At 42.8% G+C, this 25,098-nt stretch overlaps 1 protein-coding gene across 3 annotated transcripts in view; it reads right to left on the bottom strand.

Moving 5' to 3' along the window:
• Nucleotides 1–25,098, bottom strand: part of LOC139226687 (septin-9-like) — a 291,693-nt gene that overhangs the window by 20,640 nt on the left and 245,955 nt on the right. For all 3 annotated transcript variants that reach the window (XM_070857620.1, XM_070857622.1, XM_070857621.1), the window contains 2 exons: nucleotides 21,611–21,748; nucleotides 4,501–4,618 (listed from right to left, as the gene is read on the bottom strand). In XM_070857620.1, the coding sequence (XP_070713721.1) occupies nucleotides 4,501–4,618; nucleotides 21,611–21,748 (256 nt within the window). The remainder of the gene's footprint in view (nucleotides 1–4,500; nucleotides 4,619–21,610; nucleotides 21,749–25,098) is intronic.

The following is a 25,098-nucleotide window of genomic DNA, read 5'->3' as shown; positions in this document are numbered from 1 at the left end:
GACGGTGGGGTTGGCATTACTGAATACCCATAATTTTAAAAGCATTATTAAAACACTCTTTACATGCAACACTTTCGGATGAGTAGTACTATATTAATTACATTTTAGAATTGGGGGGGTGGGGGGGGTCCGTGATTATTAATCCAGTTGAAAAGGGCTCTTTCAACCAAAAAATGTGAGAACCACTGGTCTACAGGACCTGGCTTTAGAATTCCGACTTTGAAAGTGCTGCCACATTACAGCAGTGCAGTTGATTATAATCTGCGCAGTCCTGTTCCAAGTGTTCTCCATGAATCGAATTTCTGTATCCTTTGCAAATACTTACGACAGCACAGTTAATATGGTGGAGATTTGTGATACTGAAGGTACATGAATGGGATGCTTTGTTCACTTATAAAAAAAAAAATCAGCAATATCATTCCTGGTACCATACAACACTACTAGACTCCGGGTTAAGCTTCTGCTATTCCACTCCAAAAATGCTCAACACCAACCTTTGAACCTGCATCATTGCAAATTTGCCACTTTTCTTACCAGCCATCCCTGTCGCCACCAACATCTTTACATTGCACCTCCAGCACCAGTGCCAAAAGACCATGTAAAGCTATCAATGCAGGCCAATATTGGAAATAATTATTGTAGTTAGAACTGGTCTTGCTTTATTGTTTGCACCTGGTTTTCAACCTTTTTCCAAAAAGGAAGAAGAAATTTGGTAGTACAATATGCTGCTTTATGCATTTCTACCAGATTATCCCACTGTTAGTTCAACATCACAAGTCCACAAATTACATTTATACAGCGCCTAAAATGTAGTAAAAAGTCGCGAAGCGCTTCACAGGAGCAATTATGAAACAAAATTTTACACTCGAGCTACACAAGGAGATATTGGGACAGGTGACCAAAAGCTTGGTCAAAGAGGTAGGTTTTTATGGAGCATCTTAAAGGAAGAGACATAGAGAGGTTTAATGCCATTTAATTTTTTTGAATGACTCAGGAAGCAAATCGTTTTACAAACTGGCACCACTTTTAATATTAACTTAGATTAAATTAGAATATTTCAAAATTTTTAAAAGTATTAAAAATGGATATTGCTTCAGTAATAGTCTGTAGAAAATGGAAAATATTTCAAGTTCTCTGTGCATTAAATCTGCATTTATTTTCTACTAAGTGAATGGTATCAATTCAGCTGCAATTGATGCTTGTGTGTTTTTTGGAGTGTTTGGCACAGAGGGTTGTTGCGAAGCGTATACAAAATACAGCCAGTAAACATCCTGTTAGCATAGCATTTTCCAGTTTGTTTTTAGCTACAAGTGCCACCCAAAGGACTGCTGAGATCCTGATGGTACTTTGGGTGGAACGTTCATGAAAAAGTCCTGGAAAGACCACAAAAAAAAGGACTTGTGCCATGAATCTGGGCGGCAGCTCCCAATCTCAGCGACAACTGCAATCCTCGGCAAGTACCGCCGAGGATGGAGTTGGGCCCAGGGAAGGGGGGGGGGGGGGGGGGAAAAACAGAATAAAAATGTCCAAAAAATAAAAAACAAACCACAGGAAAACCTTCAGGGGACCCCATCCACCTGAATCGCTGGAAAAAAAATAAAGAAAAGTTTACTAACTTTTTTTTTGTTGCAGGTCTTCATACTTACCGTTGAGGTTAGACCTGCCTCCGCACAGTGGTCCTTTCCCCTGATGCAGTGGACTCCCGCCCGGACCAAACTGCCAGCTCAGCGGGCAGGAGGACTGTTACGCGAGTTGCGCGTCAGCGGACAGTCCTCAGCGGTCCTGTCTCCCTGCCGGCGGGAGGCCTCCACCCCTCGCTCGGAGGGGAGACCACCCAGAAAACTCAGTGGCAGCGGGCAGCGAGTCCACCAAGTTCGGCCCCACAGAGTGAGGATTTAGCTCTTTTTAAAAATAAATGAAACTGATCCAAATTGATAGGATTTATAAGGAGGATCCAATTGCGAGGATACATTTTGATGGCAGCATTTATGTTGTACCCATTTGAAAACTTTGCAAGTCCAATTTTGAAGACAATGAAAGTTATAAGTTATTGTCTGTACTGAGGCCAACTTCATGTCCAATCCATCTTGGAAAAGACATGCTGGAGCTCCAATCCATTGAGTCACCACTTGGAGCAACAACCTGCTGCTAACCACCAACCGCGCCCCCCCCCCCCGCCCCCCACTGATCACAGTCTTGGAGATAATCCATAATATTATTTTGTACCGTTCCACCACATGGTCTGAGACAAAGTTTTAGATTATGCATACAAACAAAGGAACATCATTTTCATACAGGAAGGTTGCTCCAGTAAATTTGGACTGTTCTTGGGGTTTAAGAAAATTGCTCTGCAATCTACTCAGGGCAGACCATGTTAGTCAAAGAACGATGCATTGTTGATGAGGGACAGAAAGGGACCTACATAGAAGGGGAAATTCAAGATAGAAAAACATACCTGAACAACGTAATGGAGTATTTAACATTTAATTTAAATCAAATTAGCTTCATATAATTTTGAAATCATTTTTATTACATTTTTCCTCCAATTTCTCTGTGGCCTTCAATTGGCACTGACTCATTGAGGTATAGTTGAGAACGAGGCAGCTCCTCTCCAGTACCTCCCCTAATTGACCATCATTCATCAAGTTTGGAGAGCAAGGACGAGGTTACTACTTCCCTTTCCACCAATTTAACGGCAGATCCACGACAGGCGGAGGCAAAAAAGTAACTTGAAGACAAGCTTCCATCTTCCCACTGTATTCCATGGCTCAGCTGTGACATGGGGGAACTCCAGCTACCCCACTTACTTGGGCACATGCTAAGAAAATGCCAATGAGGAAAACACAGTCTGCAAGAATGATAGGCACGGGGAATGCCCATTTGATCCCAGCATTCAGAATTGGGCAAGGGAATACTCGGCTCAACTTGGAGAGAGACCGATGCAATTGCTCTCAAAGTATAGTGCTGCACAAACTATTACGTTCCGAATAACTCCACAAGACTGTATGCTGTAAGCTCAAACTGATGTGACCTTAGTCTCTTTAATCAAACTCCAGAGTGAAGCAGCATGGCAGACAACCTTTTATACTTGCTTGCACAAGTCTTACATTATTATAAAGTTTACATACATAACACAAACCTCATCAGGAAAGATGGAGATTCTCCTTAACTTTTGAAATTATTGGCAGGCAGAAGGATGGACACTTGTTGTTGACAGGGTCTGCAGCTGCACATTTCCATCTCCAGACCAGCGTAACTCCCCAGCAGAGGACTGTGGGCCAACCTCCAGTACTGTAATCATTCTATGGACAGGATCAATGGGGTATCTTGGGCAGGCAAAATTGAGCCTACCTCACTGGGTGGGTTTGTTTTCTTTGGAACAGAGTAGGCTGAGGGGAGACCTTATTGAGGTGTATAAAATTATGAGGGGCCTAGATAGAGTGGATAGGAAGGGCCTATTTCTCTTAGCAGAGGGGTCAACAACAAGGGGCCATAGATTTAAAGTAATTGGTAGGAGATTTAGAGGGGATTTGAGGGGAAATTTTTTCACCCAGAGAGTGATGAGGGTCTGGAACTCACTGCCTGAAAGGGTGGTACAGGCAGAAACCCTCACCACATTTAAAAAATACTTGGATATGCAGTAACCTACAAGGCTACAGACCAAGAGCTGGAAAGTGAGATTAGGCCGGATCGCTCTTTGTCGGCCAGCGCAGACACGATGGGCCAAAATAGCCTCCTCCAGCCTGTAAATTTCTATGATTCTAACTTACACTGCCACAACAGCCCAATGGAAAACCCAGGCCTAAGCGGAATAAGGCTACTTGACCATCATTGCTGAGCCTATGCATACGTGCACTTTCCAATCATTAAAAAACGTCCAAGAGTGAATACCCGGGCTGATTTTCTCCTCCATAGCCAAGGCCAACTGTAGCACTTCTATCATCATCGAGGCTGTATTAAGGTAACTCAGCATAAAGCAGGGATCAACACTTGGAATCTTCCTAAACTATATGGTTCAATCCCACTCTGGACAATGCATTTAACAACTAAACCACAGGAGCCAGCAACTTTAATTTTGTACAAGACACAGTCACAAAGAATTGAAAATGAAAGGAAAATCATTCCGCTTCGGAGTCGAGTACAAAAAGGCAAGCATGACTGTATGTACGTGGTTAAACATGGCTCATTTTCTCCAATATCGAAGCACAGCTTGTACCCTACAGCTGGACATAGGTCAGGTCACTGCAGTAAACTCACAAAATAACAATCTGCAAGCTGTCAAAAAGTCCCAAGATTGCATTTAAACTCCCAGCCTGCAGATGCTATTCCAAAAAAAACAGAGCAGATTGTTTGTTTTTTAACACTCTACCTTCAGGCAACAGAAATCACCTCGGCAGGAAATGGGAAGAAAATGAAAATGGCAGGAAAATGAAAATGGTAGTGTGCCATATAGATGGCATTATTTAGTTTCAAATAGTTGCTGAAATATAATTAGCTTACCTTTTCCTTGAAAAGGTCTCTCTCTTCCAGTGTTAGCGTGTCTGCTTTTGCAATGACAGGCACGATGTTTACCACTTTGCTCAGGCGCCTCATAAATTCTACATCCAAAGGTCGAAGACTGTCATGGGGGGGGAAAAAAGGTGCATTAATAAAGCTTCAGGCACATGCATTTTCAAGTTTCAAACCCAAAATGAGAGCCTAATATTGTAATGGTGACTAATGCATTCTCATATTCCATGTTTTTAAACTTAACTTCTTTAGTTCAAGTGCCAAAGTTTTCCACTTTGATCTCCAATTATGGAAATGAGAGATTTTTGGGATATAAAATATTAAACTGTGTCTTCAGAGGACTGATTTCTTCACCATAGATAACTACAGTACTGGATGAGTGCCAGTTTTATGGTAAGTGGTCAGACTGTCTTTAAGACCTTGAATGGGAGATGCTTTGTTAAAAAAAAAACGTACTTTGAGAAGAAATGCTTGTTTTTAACGGCTTCAAACTACAGTTCTAGCCAATTTGAACAGCTTTTAGAAAATTTCATTTGTATGTTGTAATTGTTTGTGTGCTAAAGTCCTCGATAACAGCCATGCTGTACCATAATAACGTTTTAAGAGTGTGCGAAGGCCAGTTGGGAACCTAAAGTTCCTTTTCCACTGATTAACTCGTGTGTCGTGGCTGCAGTATCACTAAAAATTGTTTCCTTCCACCAGTCATTACAGCAAACTTGGATTAGCCTGAAAAGGACCAGGGACAATGATAGCTTTAACTACACACAAATGAGCCAAATCGCGCTGCCCGCCCCCCTTCCCCCCCACAGTTCTTAATATTTCCTAAAATGGTACAGGAGCCATTTTTTATTTGGATATTTTGTATCCCCCACCAGAAAATGGCTTTATTTTTGCCTGAATACAAATGAGGGCAGATGATCATGTGACTAGAGAAGGGGACTTTAAATCTGAAATTTATTAGCTCTCGTGGCTAGTTTCCAACTTACAAACATCAAAAAAGGAGCCAGATCCTGATGAGACAAACCCCCAAGAGTCCGATGAAAGAAAATCCCTCAAAGTTGAAACAAGTTGGGATTTGAATATAGCATATTGACACAGAATGTTCCCAGCATAACCATTTAAATACACATGTAGAGAAGAGGACCAGAGTGTAAATTTCACTGAAAATAAATTAAGAAAGTATGTCCCTTCCTATGAGTGAAAAACGCACATGGTTGCTTCAGTTTTTGAGGGCAAGATACTTGATTTCTTCTGTCTAATAAGTGGGGCAGAGGAAAAACAGAAGTGCAAAGATACAAGATATTCCCATTTTGCTAGTCACAGAGCAGCCTGCATGATGAACCACCATGTTATGTCGCCAACTTGGAAAAAGTATTGGTCAGCCTTAAAAACCAGCTATCACCACCACTGAACAGATAGTTGCGTCCTCTGCAGCACATTTTTACCATTGTATGCTAGACTTGCACAAGGTTACCATGGATAGAATCAGTCGGCATTTGTATGGCTTTCTGACTCATTACTTCGATGATCGAGTCAAGGTTCATCAAGCAATTTAAGGGTCAGATAACCAGAAATTAGAAGTACACTGGAACAACACCAGAAAGCACTTGTTAGATGAATGGCGCAGCCCCGATATGGACACCCGTTTTTCGCGCCTAAAAGCGCGACATAAATGTACCTTGCAATGCTCGGGCTCCCTGCAGGTCCCTCGGAGCTCGGCGTGGCGCACAGACATCAGCGGAGGGCGGAGCCACAGAGTCACGCCGATTCTGCAAGTGCAGGGGGGCGGGGCCAAGTCAAGTGAGAGAACGTCGTGCCGGCAGCCCTGCGCGTTGGAACGCGCGTGCACACACAATAGCCCATAAACATTGGCACTCGGCCATTTTTAAAGGAACTTGAAGAAAAGTGCTGATTTGTCTCGTGGATCTCTGGAAAGGCTTGGGATTGAATTTTGTTGATTTTTTGGTGTCTATTGGAGTGCTTTTAGCAGCACTGTTGAAGAAATCACCTGCTGAAATCAGTGAGTGCTGCTTTTCATTGCTAAACTTCCAGAACAGGTGCTGCATAGGTGCATGCAAAATAAGGACTGTGTTTTGAAAAATAAGAGTATCAATTCAATGCAGCAATGGAACAACGTCCACCAAGAACAAAGAATTTCTTGCATGAGGAAGGGGAGATATTAGTCAACGTCATTAAGCAGAGATGGCAGGAGCTAGATACCAGCAACAGAGGTCGCATAAAAGTGCCACCTAAAGAAATGAAGAAACGCTGGAACCAAGTTGCAGAAGATTACTGCGCAGTGGTGCATACCATGAGATCTGGAAGCCAGTGTAAAAAGAAATAGCACGACCTTGGTCAAGTAGTTAGTGTAAGTAATATTTTCATTTTTCAATGTAATCGTAATTGTAACGTGACTATGTGTATGTCCCACCCTGCAGAAAGACACACTTAGTAAAAAGTTATCTTTTACTCTTTGCAGAAGAAATTGGCCAACAAAAGGGAAGCAACTCAAACAGGCACATCCAATCTGCATCCACTGACCCTTGGAACAAAGGGTAGCTGCTATGATGAGTCGTACATGGAGAAAAGCAATCAGTACAGCACAAGCTGGGTCCACACGCGAGGAAGAGGGCAAGTCCTGAAAATGAATCGTGGCCCTTCAAATGAACCTGCTGCCTGGCCTGCTATGAGAGAGAGTACTCATGCCACCCATCCTGCCCCCTCCCTTGCTGTTAACCATTTGACTGTTCTGATGTATTTTGCAGAACATGATGATACTTGCTGCTGCTGCTGTTGCCAACCCTGAGGGTCCTGAAGATACAGTACAAGAACCAGTACAACCAGTTGCAGACGATCCAGACTGGATGATGGCGGCAATGACTGAAATGTCTACAGGGGAGAGCTTCCAAATTAATGTTTATGAGCCCCCGTTAAGGAGCATCAGAGTTTCAACCCCTTGCATAGGTTCTGGTCCCACCTTCCATGGTTTTGAATCCGACGTTGCGGGTCTCAGTGGTGCTGGTGCTATAATAGAGCAGTTTACACCCATTCACCCACCATCCCAGCCCATGCCTCTCTTTCTATTACTGCCGTCTGCAACACCGAGCATCACACCGTCCCAGCCCGTGCCTCCCTGTGTAGTGGTGCCGTTTGGAACACCAAGCGTCCCACACCGCGCCTCCCAGTGTAGTAGTGCTGCGAGGCAGATGAGAAGGAGATTGGAGACACGCTCTCCTGAGATGCAGCGTGCAACAGATGCGGCTCAGGTTGTGGCATTGGGTATGGAGACCAATGAGCTTACCCGATCACTCATCGGTGGCGTCAGTGCAGTGGCTGAAGAGGTGACGGTCCTGACGGGAGAAATAGCAATAATGACATGGGAACTTAGGGAGGGAATGTCCGAGGGAGTGCAATCGACAGCACACAGCCCCGCCAATCAAATGACACCCCCATGAAGAAGTGAACATTCACTGAGATATGGATGAGAGATGGTTGCAGCCTTTCTTTGCTGCTTTTATTCTTGTTCTTGATGTAGCTGTAGTAGCATTTTTCAAATTGAAATTGTTTTGTAACTTTACAACTTATAAGTGATCTTAGGGTTTTTAAGTGATCTTATAGTGTAAATGCTCTCACTTTTTGTAACTTATTTAATTTTGCACCTAAAAAGTGATTTTGAAGTTTAAGTGATCTTGAGTGTAAGATTTTTCACATTGAAATTGTTTTGTAACTTTAAAAGTTTGTGATCTTAATGTTTTTAAGTGATCTTCAAGAGTCATATTAAAAAGTAAAGTTTGATACAAAAAATATTTTATTAGTGACGTTAACTTTTCAATAAAATATTTTTTCATTAAAACTGAATCATCTTCCATTAACACAACTCAACGTAGGAACAACGCCAAAGAACAAACATGTCCATGCGCAGTGGTCGCAGAGCCCTCAGGCATCAGTAGTTGAAGCGTTCACGGATGAGCTGCTAGCGCAGGGCTCGAGCAATCGTTAAAGGGGCACGATGGACGGCCCTCCTCCGACCTCGTGCTCCGGCATCAGGCACTTGCATGCTTTCCTGATCATCGTCATCATCCTCATCCTGCTCTTCCAAAATACTATCAGGCACTGGACCCTCACGTGGATCTTCTGGTTCCACTACCAACTCCTGCTGCCTCATGATGGCTAAGTTATAGAGCATGCAGCACACAACAGTGAAGTGACCGACAATCTGAGGAGAGTATTGCAAGTGGCCTCCGGAATAGTCCAGGCATCGGAAATGCTGTTTCAATATGCCAATGGTCCTCTCAATGATGCTGCGTGTCGCAATGTGTGCCATGTTGTATTGATGGTCAGCTTCCGTCTGTGTCACACGTATGGGCGTCATCATGGGCCAGGTGATCAGGCCGTACCCTTTGTCTCCCAGTAGCCAGCTCTGCCCTTCTGGCTGCTGCTCAAACATGTCAAATATAACACTGTTGCGTAGAATGAACGCATCATGGGTGCTGCCAGGATATCGCGCATCGACTGACATGATGCGCTGCTTGTCGTCACACACGAGCTGCACATTGATGGAGTGGAAATCTTTTCTATTCCTGTACTGCTCGGAATCCTCCACAGGTGCTCGCAAGGTGATGTGGGTACAATCAATGCAGCCCTGTACCTTTGGGAAGTCAGCAATCCTGAAGAAGCCCACAGCCCTCTCATGGATCGCTTGTGCGGTCATTGGGAAATTGATGAAGTCATTCCTCCGCGCATACAGTGCAGCCGTGACCTGGTAAACGCAGGCATGTATTGCACGTTGAGAGATGGCACACACATCTCCAGTTGTAGCCTGAAACGATCCTGAGGCATAGAAGGCAAGTACAGCTGTTACCTTCACTTCAACAGACAGGGCAATTGGCGTTCTGCTTCTGGGCTGCAAACGTGCTCTCAGCATATCACAGATCTCAATGACAACTTCTGTGAGGAAACGCAGCCTTCTGACACAATCAGCCTCGCTCATGTTCAGGTACGAGCACCTGGCTCGATATTGCCAACGTGGGTAAGGTCTCCTGCCCATCAACCTATGGGCTATGACGTTCCTGGTGTGGTGAGCTCCAATCAATTCTCTCCTATGCAGTGAATTGCTGGCGAACCATTGCATAATTCGTGGTGTTGACAATGCAGCACCCATTCTGCAATTACAAATTTAAGTTTCAAACTGGCTATCTGGCTGCCTCTCCCTGTCCCTGGCTGAATGGCCTCACTTACCCTCGCAGCTCGAAGGCTGCTGCTGTGTCTTCGGCTGCCGTCGAGCCATTGCCGCCGCCCCGTCTCCTACATGGAAGGAAGGCCAGCCTGAAGCACCGCAGCTCGAAGGCTGCTTGCTGCCGTTGTTGTTGGGCTACCGTCGAGTCACTGACGCCACCCCTATCTCCTGCATGAAAGGCCTGCCTGAAGCACCGCAGCTCGAAGGCTGCTGCTGCTGCTTCACACAGGTAGGAATATTCAATATTTTGTCTTTGCTTTGTTTATAATTTTTTATTCAGGATGGCTCTTTATTTGTACAAGTAAGACTGTTGAATGCTTGTAAAATTTAATTACTTCCCTTCCCCACCCCCCTCGTTCCCTACTTCTGATTTGCAACCTACACCTGATTTCTAAAGTGTAGGCAAGGTTTTTCTGAGCGTACAAAAATCTAGACTTACTCCATCTAAGTTAGTTTGGAGTAAGTTTTCACTGCCTAAACTTTCAAAACAGATGTAAGTGGCCGGACACGCCCCCTTTTGGGGAAAAAAACTGTTCCAAAATGAAACTGTTCTAACTGACTCAAACTGGAGCAAACTAAATGCCGAGAATTGCAATTTCTAAGATATTCCATTCTAAAACAGTTGCTCCAAAAAAATAGGAGCAACTCAGGTCGAAACTTGACCACACTGGATGGCAATCTGGTGTAAAACCATCATTGCAAAGGATTGTATCTACTGTGGATTGACTCAGCCAAATACAGACTTGCTGAATACATCACCCAATCGGATCAATTTTGCCTGAAGATTTAATGAGACCAGTATGTGTAGGATAGCTTTTGATTAGCAACAGAATTATCTCCAAGATGGGAAACATGTTAAAACAAAATTACTTTTAAAACTGTTTTTGAAGAGCAGTAATTGGGAGGGTGTGCGACGGTACTTCAGACCGAATCAACTCCCCACCTCTCCCAAAATAGGTAGGAAAAATGCATTCATCGCTATAATTCTCTTGAAGGAAGGAGTGCACCAAATAAAGGAATTAAAAAATCAAAACAATTGATAAAAGCATTAACAATATTGTTACAGTAACCTCATGTGGTAGTCAGCTGATGAGAGTAAGATCATTTATCCTGGTATTGCTGGATCCAAGAATTAAAAAATGTGAAGAATAATTTAGTTTTAGGACTGTTTTTGAAGCATAGTGATTGGGTAAGGGTGGGGGCAGTATTCTAGTTTTGAACCTCCCTTGAAACAAATTGATAATCCACAGGATCAAAGAGAGCTTCTCAGAGTTTGTGTCCTTTGTGGAAAAGCCTCTACTTGATAATATGCCACTAATATGCCCACACACATCCTTACGTTCCTCGCCTTTTAATTTCATCATGGAAGGTAATATAAAATGTTGTACTGTATCACTGCAGGAACTGAATGTAGCCCTTTCCTTTTCATCCCCTCCCCCAAAGAAATCTCAGGGCAGCAATTAGAAAGGATTGGCCGTCCAGCCCACTGCCTTTGAACTTCCTGTACGTAATATGTACAACCCAAAGGGAAAGAATTACTGAACAACTCAAACAATAGACTTCCGACAGTTGGAACAAAGCTGAAAGCTAACCAGTTTAGGAGGAAAAATGAATGCCTTGTATTAACCTCTGAGTGCAGCAGTATCATAGAATATATAAACTGTATCCAGAAGTACACATGGAATCCTAAACACTACGCTACCCTTGGGGACTTGAAAAGCTGACTCAGTGATTCATACTCTATTTGATAGAAACCTTACTTCCTTGGCTTTCATAGCCTTCTGCATCCTTTGAGTTGAACAAGGGTCAATAGACAGCTGTCCAAGTTTGATACACAGTCAAAGAAAAATACAAGTCCATTAAAAACAACCATTTTTTGTATGCAGGACTAGCTTTCTTCAGATGCATCTGGAACATTTGATTAGATCTTAGAATGGATTCAGTTGCAATGCTTATTCTACTTCTGAACCTCCCATTATACAAACTGATAATCCACAGGATCAGAAAAATCCTTGTGGCGGTTTTATTCTTTGTGGAAAAGCCTCTACTTGACAATATTCCACATATGCCCACCCACCTTGTTACATTTCTCGCCTTTTAATTTCATCATGGCATTGTAAAGTATCCTGCACAGGAAAGAAAACAGACAATACTTACTCCATGAAGGTATTGAAATAGCTACGGATAAGTCGAAAAAGACCCAAGAGTTTTAGACTCAACACGTGCAAACAAAGAGTCGCATGCAACAAAGTCAATTGAGCGATATAGGAAAAAAAACTGAGTAAATAACAAATTTGGGGAAAGTCATGATCAAATGGTGCAGTGGGCTGACTGGAGCACACCTTTAGTTCTATGTCCAGTTTTGGTGACCAAGACAGAAAGAAGACATTCAACTGTTGAAGGAAGTACATAGAACAACCGGAAGGCTGTTAGAGAACCGAGTTCGGAGGAGAAACTTGGGCTTTTTAAGTCTTGAAAGGAGGTATCTAGGAGGGGATTTTATAGAGGTAAATAAAAGTGGTATGGAAAAATTAAAACTGGAAAAATAAGATTGGCTAAAAGGGTAAAAAGAGAGAAAACTTGCAAGGAACATAAAAATCGACTGCAAAAGTTTCTACAAGTACGTGAAAAGAAAAAGATCAGTGAAGACAAATGTAGATCCTTTACAGACAGAAACGGGAGAATTTGTAATGGGGAACAAGGAAATGGCAGAACAATTAAATAAATACTTCGGTTCTGACTTCACGGAAGCGGACACAAATAACGTCCCAGAAATGCTAGAGAAACAAGGGTCTAGTGAGCAAGTGGAATTAAAGGAAATGATAATTAGTAAGAAAATAGTGCTGGAGAAACTAATGGGACTGAAGGCAGATAAATCCCCAGGGCCTGATGATCTGCATCCCAGAGCACTAAAAGAGGTAGCCATTGATGCATAGATGCATTGGTTGTCATATTCCAAAATTCTATAGTTTATGGGTCAGTTCCTGCAGATTGGAGGGTGGCAAATGCAACCCCACTATTTAAAAAAGGAAGAGAGAAAATGGCGAACTACAGACCTGTTAGCCTGACATCAGTAGTAGGGAAAATGCTGCTGTCTATTATAAATGATATGATAATGGCACACTTAGATAATATCAACAGGATTAAACAAAGTCAACATGGATTTTTGAAAGGAAAATCGTGTGTGACCAATCTACTGGAGTTTGTTTTAAGGATGCAACTGATAGAATAGATAAGGGAGAACCAGTGGATGTAGTGTATTTGGATTTTCAGAAGGTCTTTGATAAAGTCCCACATAAGAGGTTAGTGTGCAAAATTAAAGCACATAGGATTGGGAGTAATGTATTGGCATGGATTGAAAATTGGTTAACTGACAGGAAACAGAGAGTAGGAATAAATGGGTCTTTTTTGGGGTGGCGGGCGGGTACCACAGGGATCAGTGCTTGGGCCCCACCTATTCACTATATATAAATATATAGATAAATGATTTGGATGAGGGAACCAAAAGTAATATTTCGAAGTTTGATGACGACCCAAAACTAGGTGGGATTGAGTTGTGAGGAGGATGCAAAGACGCTGCAAGGCGATTTAGATAGGTTGAGTGAGTGGGCAAATACATGGCAGATGCAGTATAACGTGGATATATGTGAAGTTATCCATTTTGGTAGGAAAAACAAAGACAAAGTATTATTTAAATGGTGAATGCTTGGGAAGTGTTGATGTACAGAGGGACCTGGGTGTCCATGTACACCTGTCATTGAAAGCAAAAATGCAGATGCAGCAAGCAGTTAAGAAAGCAAATGGTATGTTGGCCTTCATTACAAGAGGATTTGAGTACAGTAGCAAGGATATCTTACTACAGTTACAGGGCCTTAGTGAGACCGTACCTGCAGTATTGTGCGCAGTTTTGGTCTTCTTACCAAGAAAGGATATACTTGTCAGAGAGGGAGTGCAGTGAAGGTTCACCAGACTGATTCCTGGGATGTCGTATGAGGAATGATTGGGTCGACTAGGCCTGCATTCATTAGAGTTTAGAAGAATGAGGGCATCTCATTGAAACATATAAAATTCTGACAAGGTTAGATAAACTGGATGCGGGGAGGATGTTTCCCCTGCTGGGAAGTCTAGAACAAGGGGTCACAGTCTCAGGATACGGGGTAGGAAATTTAGGACTGAGATGAGGAGAACTTTTTTCACTGAGGGTGGTGAACCTGTGGAATTCTCTACAGAAGGCTGTGGGAGACCAAGTCACTGAATATATTTAAGAGGGAGATAGATAGATTTCTGGAAACAAAAGGCATCAAGGGTATGGGGAAAAAGCAGGAATATGATGTTGAGATAGAGGATCAGCCATGATCATATTGAATGGCGGTGCAGACTCGAGGGGCCGAATGGCCTACTACTGCTCCTATTGTCCTTTGTCCCAGTCCAATTTTGGGACTGGGACAAAGGGCCATATTGTAAAAGACAAATTTAGAACTGAAATCGGAGTCTTCCTTCACACAAAGACTGATCAACAAGAGGAGTGGACTCCTGGATAAAGTAATTGAGGCGAAAACCCCGATATCATCAAAAACAAATTGGATGCTGCAATGAGGAAACTTTAGGGTCATTCTAGAGGAATGACCTGAGATTAGTTGGCATTCCTCATCCACAGTTACCTTGTGATCTATTCAACTTTAACTGAGCATTTGATTCCATTTCTGTGGATTTGCCCAATCATTCTGTTTGTGGAAAGTGGTGCATTGGCATGGAAAGTTTTGGTTTAGTTCAATATTATGAGTAGAAAGAAAACTTGTACTTCGGAAAGTCTAAAAGCAATTCACTGACACAGAATGTTGGAAGTCAGTAGATGGAATCTCGGAGTGGGAATACAGGATCCTTGCTTACTGCATATTCTACTACTCCTCCCCTGTCAGGGCATTCAGGCCCCTCACCAGGACAACATGCACTGTAGATTTGAAATAGCAGCAAGCATAGGTCATTCCATTTTGGGAGGAGAAACACAAGTGATTTCTATTGATCAAATTGAGGAGAATGAAATTTTCCACTATCCACTATTTGTATTCATGTAATAGCCGCAAATGTTCGTCAAAATATGTTGCTCACTTCTTTTATAACTAGTCACCAAGAATAATATGAAGTAGCTTCAAACCACTTCCGTATCAATTCGCAGCATATCCTTTTGCCTGCTGGCCATGTCATTAATGTTTTTAATATTTGTAACTTCTTGCCTCTGCCACCATTATAGTGATGACAACTATTTTCTCAATTATAGGACTTTTTTTCAGCTCCACAATACTCAACTGGTAAGTATCCATTTGATAGCGATGAAAGACGTACATGTTCAAAAAGCCATCCAGCATATAGCTCAAGTGAAATTAACCTGTAATCCCATTCATTAATAAGTTAAAATTTATTGCAAATATAAAAAGTTGCAGGTAAGCAATTTTGTGATGAGAGCAAGTGGAATGTTCGAGTCTCAGACCAGTGAGACAAGGTGCTATAAATATCCAAGATACATAGTTCATCAACAGGAGCCTCTATCTCAGTGTTCATAATATACTATTTGTTTCAATTACTTGAGGAAAGTATCCTAACTCTCAAACAACAATTTCCCCACACCACGACCAAATTAAGATGACATCACCAAATGTTAAAACATAGTACTAAGTGACTGATAAAAAATAAAACCACAGATGTCGGAATCTGCAATACAAACCAGTTTGGAACCAGGATCCCACATGAATCATTAACCTGCTTTTCTCTTTCAGATGTGGACTGATCTGGTGTGCATTAACAGCAATTACTTTTATTGAACCAGTGAGCCAAGGTTTTGTGTGTCTGTTTGCTCCCCAGTGATATCCCATCCATTGAAGTGAACAGGCAGAAAATTGTGGGCGGACAAGATACGAAGTGGAAAAGCTCGGCTGGGAGTTCAAATATTGTTCTGTGTGGGTTAAAGAGACACTTGGAACATTTACATGACCCAATCTGGTTAACACCAAGGTCGAGTGGAGAAGAGTCAAGAACCTATTATTAACAATATGGAGGCTGCACACCACAGGATGAAAAATAAGTCACTAGAATTAGTATCAAATTGGACAGGTTTCCAAATGCGAAATTGTTTATAGTGATGCCGTACAATATTTATTTGATGTGAAAAAAGGAATGCAATCCCAGATATAATTAGTGATACCTCCTTGCTCTCTTCATGTACACATGGTTATCCATTTTTTAAATCTGCATTTACATCAGTGGGTCTCAATGTCTTTTTAACCAAAGCCTTACTATATGGTTTTCGATTTATTCAAGTTCTCATTCTAACCCATGTACAACATTCTCTCAAGCCAGACTATCTAAAATATCCTGGTCTCCATTTCCTGTCCAAGTGGTTTCATAGCCAGCCTAACACCATATACATAAACCCTGCCTTCACCTCATTTTACCTTTCTTTGTTGTTCCAAACTCAACTAAATTGGTGAGATTTTCTTTTGTAAGCAGCATCTTGGAGGGGAAGGGGCACAAAAAGTGAAAACAAAAACCTTGCACTGTCACAATCCATCTCCATTTCCTTTTCAGAGTAAGGCGAGAATTGCTGCTGAAATAACTGAGCAAGTAATGACCAACCTTTATAAAACTCTGGTTCAGCCACAACTGGACTATCGCATCCAATTATGGGCACTGCACTTTAGGGGGCCGAAATTGGCCATCCGCCCATTTCTCGGCAGTATGCCGGTAGTATGTCGTTTCATACCGCCGGGTATCGCTGGTGTGGAATGTGCGCGATTTTCGTCAGCTTTTTCTCGGCGGTATGCCAAGCGGAGTGGAGTGCAGCTGGTGGTGAGTCCTTTCCACATGGGAATCTTCAGGTCCAGAGTCGTGCGCACGCATGCTGCTGCAAAGCTCCACCCCAAGAGACACAGATCAGAATCGAGAGAGACTGCCGGCTTGAGAGCACTGTGCGGATGTGGGGAGGGGGTTGGGGGAAAGAGATTTTTTTTTTTTAAATTCACAGGTGAAGATGCATACCGCCGACTGAAGACCAATTTAAAACTACCTTTTCCAGGGTGGTGTGCAGGGTCAGTGGTAAGTCATCAATTTGGCAATTGTGGGCGGTATGTCGGCGGTGTGCAGGGACTGATGGGATGCATACCGCCCGGCGGTATGCCGCTGATGAATTTTCCATCGGGCAGTATGTTGGTATTTTTCAAACAAATTCGCTATTTTGGGTGGTATGTCGGTGGTCGCTGGGGGAATGTCCACCAATTTTGGGCCCTAAAAAGGCTGTGAAGGCCTTAGTGAGGATGCAGAAGAGATTTACCAAAATGGTTCCAGGGATGAGGGACTTCAATTATGTGGCTAGACTGGAGAAGCTGCAGTTGTGCTCCTTAGAGCAAAGAAGATTGAGAGGAGATTTGATCGAGGTGTTCAAAATCATGAGGGGTCTAGACACAGAGAAATTGTTCCCATTGACAGAAAGGCCGAGAATCAGAGGACACAGATTTAAGGTGATTGGCAGAAGAACCAAAGGCGATCTGGGGGAAACATTTTTACGCAGCGAATGGTTAGGATCTGGAATGCACTGCCTGAAAGACTGGTGGAGGCAGACTCAATTGTGGCTTTCAAAAGGGAATTGGAGAAGTATTTGGATAAAAACATTGCAGGGCTACAGGGAAAGGGCGGGGGAGTGGGGCTAGCTGAAGTGCTCTTGCAGAGAGCTGGCACAGGCTTGATGGGTCAAATCGCCTCCTTCTGTGCCTTAACCAGTCTGATTCTATGATAAATGCAGAATATTTAAATGGAATGTCCACACAGACTAATAGACTTAACAATTCATATCCTGCTGTCGCATCTAATGGATATTTCGCCTCAGATTTAGCTAGTGTGAACATGAGCGTGTACTATTACGAACAAACACAGATGTGTTACTCCTCCTTTCTTATTCCACTAACTACCCAATACATCAGGGAAATCTAGCTCCTGTATGACCAGCCAAACATTTTGTAAATTTCTACCGGGAGGTCATTTTTGAGTCTGTTCCGGTGGCGGGGAGTATTGCCATGGCCGGCGTACATTGCCCATGATTTTCCGACATGTGCCAGCAGATGACCAGCGAGTACACGGAAAATGATCCCCTGTAAATAAGCTGTGTTCTGTACTCCAGAGAAAGCAAAAACAAACAGAACTATGTCAAATATGCATCAAGATCAATTGGTGTCACCAAACATGCACAGTTAAGCTTTCTCCCCAAAATTAATGGGGGAAAACCACACATTTTTTGGAAGACAGTACTTCTTTAAGACTTCCAAAGCTTCAATGTTATAGCAATTACTTATGACCTTATGTTCAACTGATTCATTGCCATTTGGAGCAACAATATTTAATTATAGTAAGACAGTCATATTCACCACTAGGCACAACCCACACTACCAATATACATCGGGGGTGATTTACTATTATACAATTGTGCTCGTAAACATGCTGTAACAAGCCGACAGTTGATAAGATATTTTCCTCTCCTGAAGGTTTGAGAGAGAGAGAGAGAGAGAGAGAGAGAAGCGAGAGAGAGAGAGAGAGAGAGAGAAGCGAGAGAGAGAGAGAGAGAGAGAGAGAGAGAGAGAGAGTAGCAAGAGAGAAGTATAGCTCATTGTGGCACGGTATTTCATTTCTAATTGACTCATCCTTTGTATTTTCTCAATATGTTACTGTAGCCTGTATGAACAGTTCCTCATTCGATTTACATCTGCAATTGCGTCAGGCGGATTTGCCCCAACTCAGAACACAAGCAAAAGCAGAAAACACTGAAAACATTCAGCGTCCCGGTCAGCATTTGTGGAGAGGACAGATGGCTCAACAGTTCATGTGTGCTCCCTTTATCAAAACTTAACCATACCCGACACATGACCCTGTCTGTTCTCCCCACAAACGCTGACTGAACCATCAAATGTTTCCAGTGTTTCAGATGTCCAGTGTCTGCAATACAATAACATTTGTTTCCAATGTTCTAGTTTTCAATCTGGTCAGTTGACATGCTCCATGCTAAATTATTGGCCAAGACCATTTGAGAGATACTATCCAGCTGTCCATCTCTGGAACTTTTCAAGTCTGTTCCATTTGTCTAATATATCACCATGTTTGCATCTTCTGTTCCCCTAAAAGCTCGTCTCCATTTCAGATTACAGTATTTATGACAGTGGATAATGTACCTGTTTAAATGGTATCTTTAGACTGTCTGTTCCAACCGGATTTTAAGCTGCAAACCATTTACTTTTAGCTAAATAACTATTCACATTGAAGAGCTCAATAGGGCAATACACAGGTATAGTAATAGTAACAGTTTCAGGCAGGAGACAACCAGCACTGGCCCATCTGGCTCACCTAGCCCCAGTATTGGTGCAGTTGAGCTATGAAAACACAATGAGCCTAAAATTGAGGTCAGAGGCTTCTTTCGTACGAACGCCTCCGACCCGAAAAAGATCTACAAATCTACCTGTTGGTCTTGGAGACACGCAAGATTCCGGTCGGAGGACTAGATTCGCTGCGCAACGCATGGGGACCTGTCTTCGAGATATGCAAGTCCAAGCTGGAGTCATGTGGGCCTGGACAACCAATCACAATGCAGTATTCTCATTGATAATAATGGGAACTCCGTTTGTGCAAGTTGTAAGTTCCCATTACTATCAGAGAAAAACCCCTAAAACACCCAAACACAGCATAATAAATAAAACTCACATTTAAAATTAATTGAAATTAAATGTAATTAAATATTTTAGAAAAAAATATATTTTTTGGAATTTTTTTTCATGCTTTAATACTAATAACACTTTAGTGTTAAAATAAACTTACCTTAATGGACAGGGTTTTTTCGCTAAAAATGTGTATTTAACTTACATTTTTATATATTTTAAAACTCTTACGCTGGTAAAAAGTAGGCTATGCACCTGCTTTCACCAGGCGTAAAAGTTTGAAGGACATTCACTGGGCAAGAGATGGGTATCATCATCATCATCATCATATGCCCATAAATAGCCCAATATGTAAATAGCCCAATCTCTCCCACGCAAATGTCCTTCTCCCGGGGATGCGGAGGATCTGTTCGAGAAATCTTGACAGATCGGAATAGCTGGTTTTCGGCGCATGCGCATCGCGCCCCAAAAAACAGCTTTTGCGAGGCCTGGCACTTGGCACGGACCTGGCGAGGCCTGGCACTTGGCACGGACCCGGCGAGGCCTGGCACATGGCACGGACCCGGCGAGGCCTGGCACATGGCACGGACCCAGCGAGGCCTGGCACATGGCACGGACCCGGCGAGGCCTGGCACATGGCACGGACCCGGCGAGGCCTGGCACATGGCACGGACCCGGCGAGGCCTGGCACATGGCACGGACCCGGCGAGGCCTGGCACATGGCACGGACCCGGCGAGGCCTGGCATTTTAGCCCCAATGTTTCCACATCAATGCATTGTGATGTTTTGGTTGTTGCCTTACTGGTCAAATTTAGCTCAAAACAGATTAAAATCTCCATAGCAGTCAAGTGCTGGGGATGTGGATGAGATCTAGTTCACAAAGTAATGCTTCCCACATACCACTTTCAAATGAACTTTCACACCCAATAGGTCAGAAAAAAAAAATGTGTATTTACATAAACACCTTTAACGACCTCAGGACATCCCAAAGCTCTTTACAGTCAATGAAGTGTAATCAATAGTCATTGTTGCAATGTAGGAAATGTGGCAACCAATTTACGCACAGCAAGCTCCCACAAACAGCAATGTGTTAACGACTAGATAATCTCTTTTTTAGTGATATTGATTGAGGGATAAATATTGGCCAGGACACCGGGGAGAACTCCCCTGCTCTTCTTCAAAATAGTACCATGGGATCTTTTAATCCATCTGCGAGAGCAGACGGGGCCTCAATTTAACTTCCTCAGTACTGCATTGGAGTGACAGCCTAGATTTTTGTGTTCAAGTCTCTGGAGTTGGACTTGAACTCTCAACCTTCTGACTCAGAGGTGAGAGTGCTACCCACTGAGCCACGGCTGCCACCTTGTCAGAATGATTTATTAATTTATAAACAGCAAGGGGTAGTTTCTGGGAGTCGTCACTTCGAGGGGCAGTAACCTGTTTAATTGCTATCCCCACAGCCAATCCCTGAACACAGAAAGCTAGGAGAAAGACAGAGGTCAAGCTCTTGACTACCTACCTAGCAAGATAACAAACAGACAAAAGGAACACATGGTCTGGGTCAGCTTAAAGAATCTGGAGGGGGAAACAGACACAGAGTGGGAGTGTTCTCTTTAAGGTAGAATTGACCCAGTTCATTAGAATTACGGGTTAAAAAAGTTGCATTCAATTTGCTAACAAGGACAGAAACCAGGAACTTCTCTCCAACTGTTAACAGAGATCTTGCTAATCAAGCAGAGCATCCCGTTAGCTAAAATCAGTGTTCTCCTTCTCCCAAGGAAATAGAAAAAATTCAGAACTTTCTGCTGCAGTGTAGCATTGAGTGGGCGTGCTTAGATCTTATGAAACTCTTGCAAGTGAGCTTGAGTGATAAAGCCCTAGGTTGAAACTACTAATGCGCTGGTTGGGACTACACTCCTCAACTGTTGGAGCTATCGGATGCATCTCAATTGAAAGGATTTACTGTGTGTGTGAAGCATATTTTGCTTACACAACGTCATAATTTGCTTTTAACAGATGCCATCATTGGCATGCTCACTATCTAAAATAAGTTCATCAGCCTCAAACCAAAACAAGGGTAAGCAGTTTACTTCAGCAGCCATTGTAAATTTGGCTCCAACAGCATTTTCTTAGATCAGTAATCAATGAAACGAGCTGGGAGGAAAGGGGTACGTACGAGTGTCCAGTTGGAGCAATGAAGTATATACAACAATGCACTCTTGTGTCCTGGATCCGTTTCTTTCTATTGACAGTAAGCTCTTCTTTCAGGTACATCTCATACTGATCGTTAATAAACATTGTGATGGGCTGCCAGCTAAATGGAAAATTAGAAATAGAAGATGTAATTAAACTAATCAAGCAGACATATAACTACAGCAGAATTATCAAAGCAACTATTAAACTTGATGATTTCGAAGGCAAAATTAAAAACAAAGTTCAGATTTGCCTCGAGCTTCCAAAAGCGTCGTATTCTTTGATGTGGTTACTTTCTGGCTGTAGATTTTATTCCCACACAAGGAGGAATGTCGAGTTGTCAATGGTGAAAATTTGAGATGGTTTTTAGATTGTCATTTCTTTTTATGATGGCAAGCTCCCTTTTAGGTGAAAAGCTAAAATCCTAATCAAAAAACTTACATTTGGAGGTATCGTACTAAAACAGTATAAAATGAGATCAGAATACTAACTCATTGGGCCCAAGTTTCCACAAGAAAAAAAACGGGCGCCCCTCTGAGCTGGGCGCCCGTTTTTCGCGCCTAAAAAAATCCTCGGTATTCTCCACCTACTTATAGGTCCTCTGGCCCTCGGCGCAACCAGCACAAGCTGTGGGGGGGGGCGGAGCCAGGTCCCTGCGCTGAAAACAGTGCCGGGACCTCTGCACATGCGCGCTACAGTGGGCACGCAAGTGCAGTAGCTCCAGGCGCCGAACTGTGTGGGAGGGGCCCGAAGCACACAGCCCCTAGCCCTGGCTGAATGGCCTCACTGGGGCTGTGTGAATGAGGCTCCTCCCACGGCCAGCTCCTGCTCCCCCCCCCCCCCCCCGACCCGACACCCGCTTCCCCCGCCACCGACCAGACACCCGCAACCAGACCCGAGACCCGCTCCCCCAACCCCCCCGCCCGCCCCGCCCCGAGACCCGCTACCCCCCCCCCCCGCCCCGACCCGAGACCCGACACCCGCTCCGTCTTTCTCTCTCTCTCTCTCTCTCAGCGGCACGAACAGCTGCAGAATTCTCCCTGGCTGAAGCACTTTCACACAGGTAGGAAGATGGTTTATTTAATCTTTTCTTGGCTTATAAATGTTTATTCAGGTTGGATTTATTTGTACAATATTTGTAGAAGTATAAATAAAGATTTATTGTCGAATTTAATGAGTTCCCTTCCCCCCCACCTCGTTCTGGACGCCTAATTTGTAACCTGCGCCTGATTTTTTTAATGTGTAGAACAGGTTTTTTCAGTTCTACAAAAATCTTCACTGGCTCCATTCTACTTTAGTTTGGAGTACATTTTCACTGTGGAAACTTTCAAATCAGGCGTCAGTGGCCGGACACGCCCCCTTTTGAAGAAAAAATTCTGTTCTAAACTAGAACTGTTCTACCTGACTAGAACTGCAGAAAAAAAAATGTGGAGAATTGCGATTTCTAAAATAGTCCGTTCTCCACCAGTTGCTCCTAAAAATCAGGCGCGAATCATGTGGAAACTTGGGCCCCTGAAGGGGGCAAGTTATAAAATTTCAACCAGCCATTCAGCTTTTTTTTTTTTTAAAAGTCAGTCAGAAGTTTATGAGGAACTAGCTACACATTAAAGCTTATTGTTGGGATGTTACAGTTAACATATCTGGCTGGAAGCAGCAAGTAATATTGATGGAAATTTGTTGAAAGCAATGGAGCAGTGGTGTAACATATCAGACGAAAAAAAACAGGGTAATTGCATATGGGCCTAATGGGCTTTGTACATTCTGAGAACATAAGACATTATGAGGCTTCCGATTTCCTCAAGAGGATTTCCCAGCATCAGCTGTGCCGTCACAGGAAAACACACCAGTGAATCAGGGCATCTCCAAAGGCACTTCTCTATCATAAGGGTGTGAAATTCTAAAGCGATGCTTGTGCATCTCCCTAGCAGTAACACAGGAGAGTGTTAGCACTAGCTTACAATACAACACAAAAACAAATGTGCAGTCTCAGGATTTTATGCCAACTCAGGAGTTCTTCTTGACAAGTGACTGAAAGACACTAGTAAAAAAAGATTCCAGATAGCTTGCCTGGAAGTACCAAGGTCCTTACACCAATATATCTAGGCTTTAGTGATTTTTAGTCTATTGAATAGTTTATCCAGTGTATAAACAGAGAATGAATGTGGGAACTAGAAACAACCTCACATAACAACCTGCCCCAAATAATTTTTAGTCCTGATTGTCAGTAATAGACCTACAGAAAGAAGGCAGTTCAGAATTGGGAGTACTATGTTCCGTTCTGGGCACCTCACCTTAGGAAGGATACAATGGACCTGGAGGAAATGCAGAGTAGATTTACCAGAATGTTACCTGGACTTCAAGGCTAAATTACAAGGAGGGATTACACAAACTAGGGTTGTATTCCCTGGAATTTAGAAGGTAATGGGGTGATTTAATCGAAGTTTTCAAGATATTAAGGAGAACTGATTGGGTAGATAAAGAAAAACTATTTCCGCTGGTTAAAGAAACTTCACACGCCAGTGCATAATCCTCAGTACTGATTATAATGTGGATCATTAGAAAATCATGCAACATCATGGTCCAAGGACTGAAGCTCTCCCCACACCAGGCAGGATTGTTTTCAAGAACTGAAGGAAGTAGATATCAGCAGAAAGTTTTAACCATTCTGCTTCCAAGTGCAAAATTTCAAATTAAACACTAAATCAAAGGGAGTTATTTTCTGACTGCGCACAATACAGGCCATCCTGTGATCACAAGTTCCCAGCAGACAGTCAAGCTTGGAGGGAGATTACAGGGACAATTAAATATTGTGTATGACCCGGGCTAGATTTAACAAAACTTCAGAGTGGTCACAGGAATTGCCAGACCAGTGCCTATCTAGTTCACCGACCATCATCCTGGTAGACATTACTTGTAATTAGTTTTTGTTTGTTGATTTTCATTGTTTGTTTTAAAGGGAATATCGTCTATGGATAAGTATTTTCAAAGTAAGGTATTCTTTTAATACATAAAAATACTTAAAAGGACACACTTTTCTTGAATTAAATATCTCAATATGAAGTGAAAGGAGTCATAAGGAAGTGAATCATTTCTGTTAACGAAGTTTGAGACCAAATGGAACCATCACTAGATCACCGTTTAACAGCTACAATCTCCACCGCTTATAGCAAGCATGTTCATGTGAATGTGATTTGCCCATTATACACGATGGCCGGTATAACGTGGTAGCATTTGTAGTGGAGTGGCTACTGAGTAGAAGTTGGAGTATTCCGGCTTTCAAGACTGCCAGAGAGCACAGGGCTGGTTTGTAGACCATTACCTTCTAAGCTTTTTGTTGCTTGCCTTATGAATTGTTTGCTGCGATGCAGAGTTCAGTTTAAATGAACCTTGTGTAGGGCTCAGCCCTGGCACATGTCTGAAATTGCAGACTATTACTCGGTTTTGGACTGGACTCCTGCGCTTAAATATTGG

The sequence above is a fragment of the Pristiophorus japonicus genome, chromosome 16, assembly GCF_044704955.1.
Source record: "Pristiophorus japonicus isolate sPriJap1 chromosome 16, sPriJap1.hap1, whole genome shotgun sequence".
Lineage (NCBI taxonomy): Eukaryota > Metazoa > Chordata > Chondrichthyes > Pristiophoridae > Pristiophorus > Pristiophorus japonicus.
The sequence above is the reverse complement of the archived record's forward strand: the minus strand, read 5'-3'. Positions and strand labels throughout refer to the sequence as shown.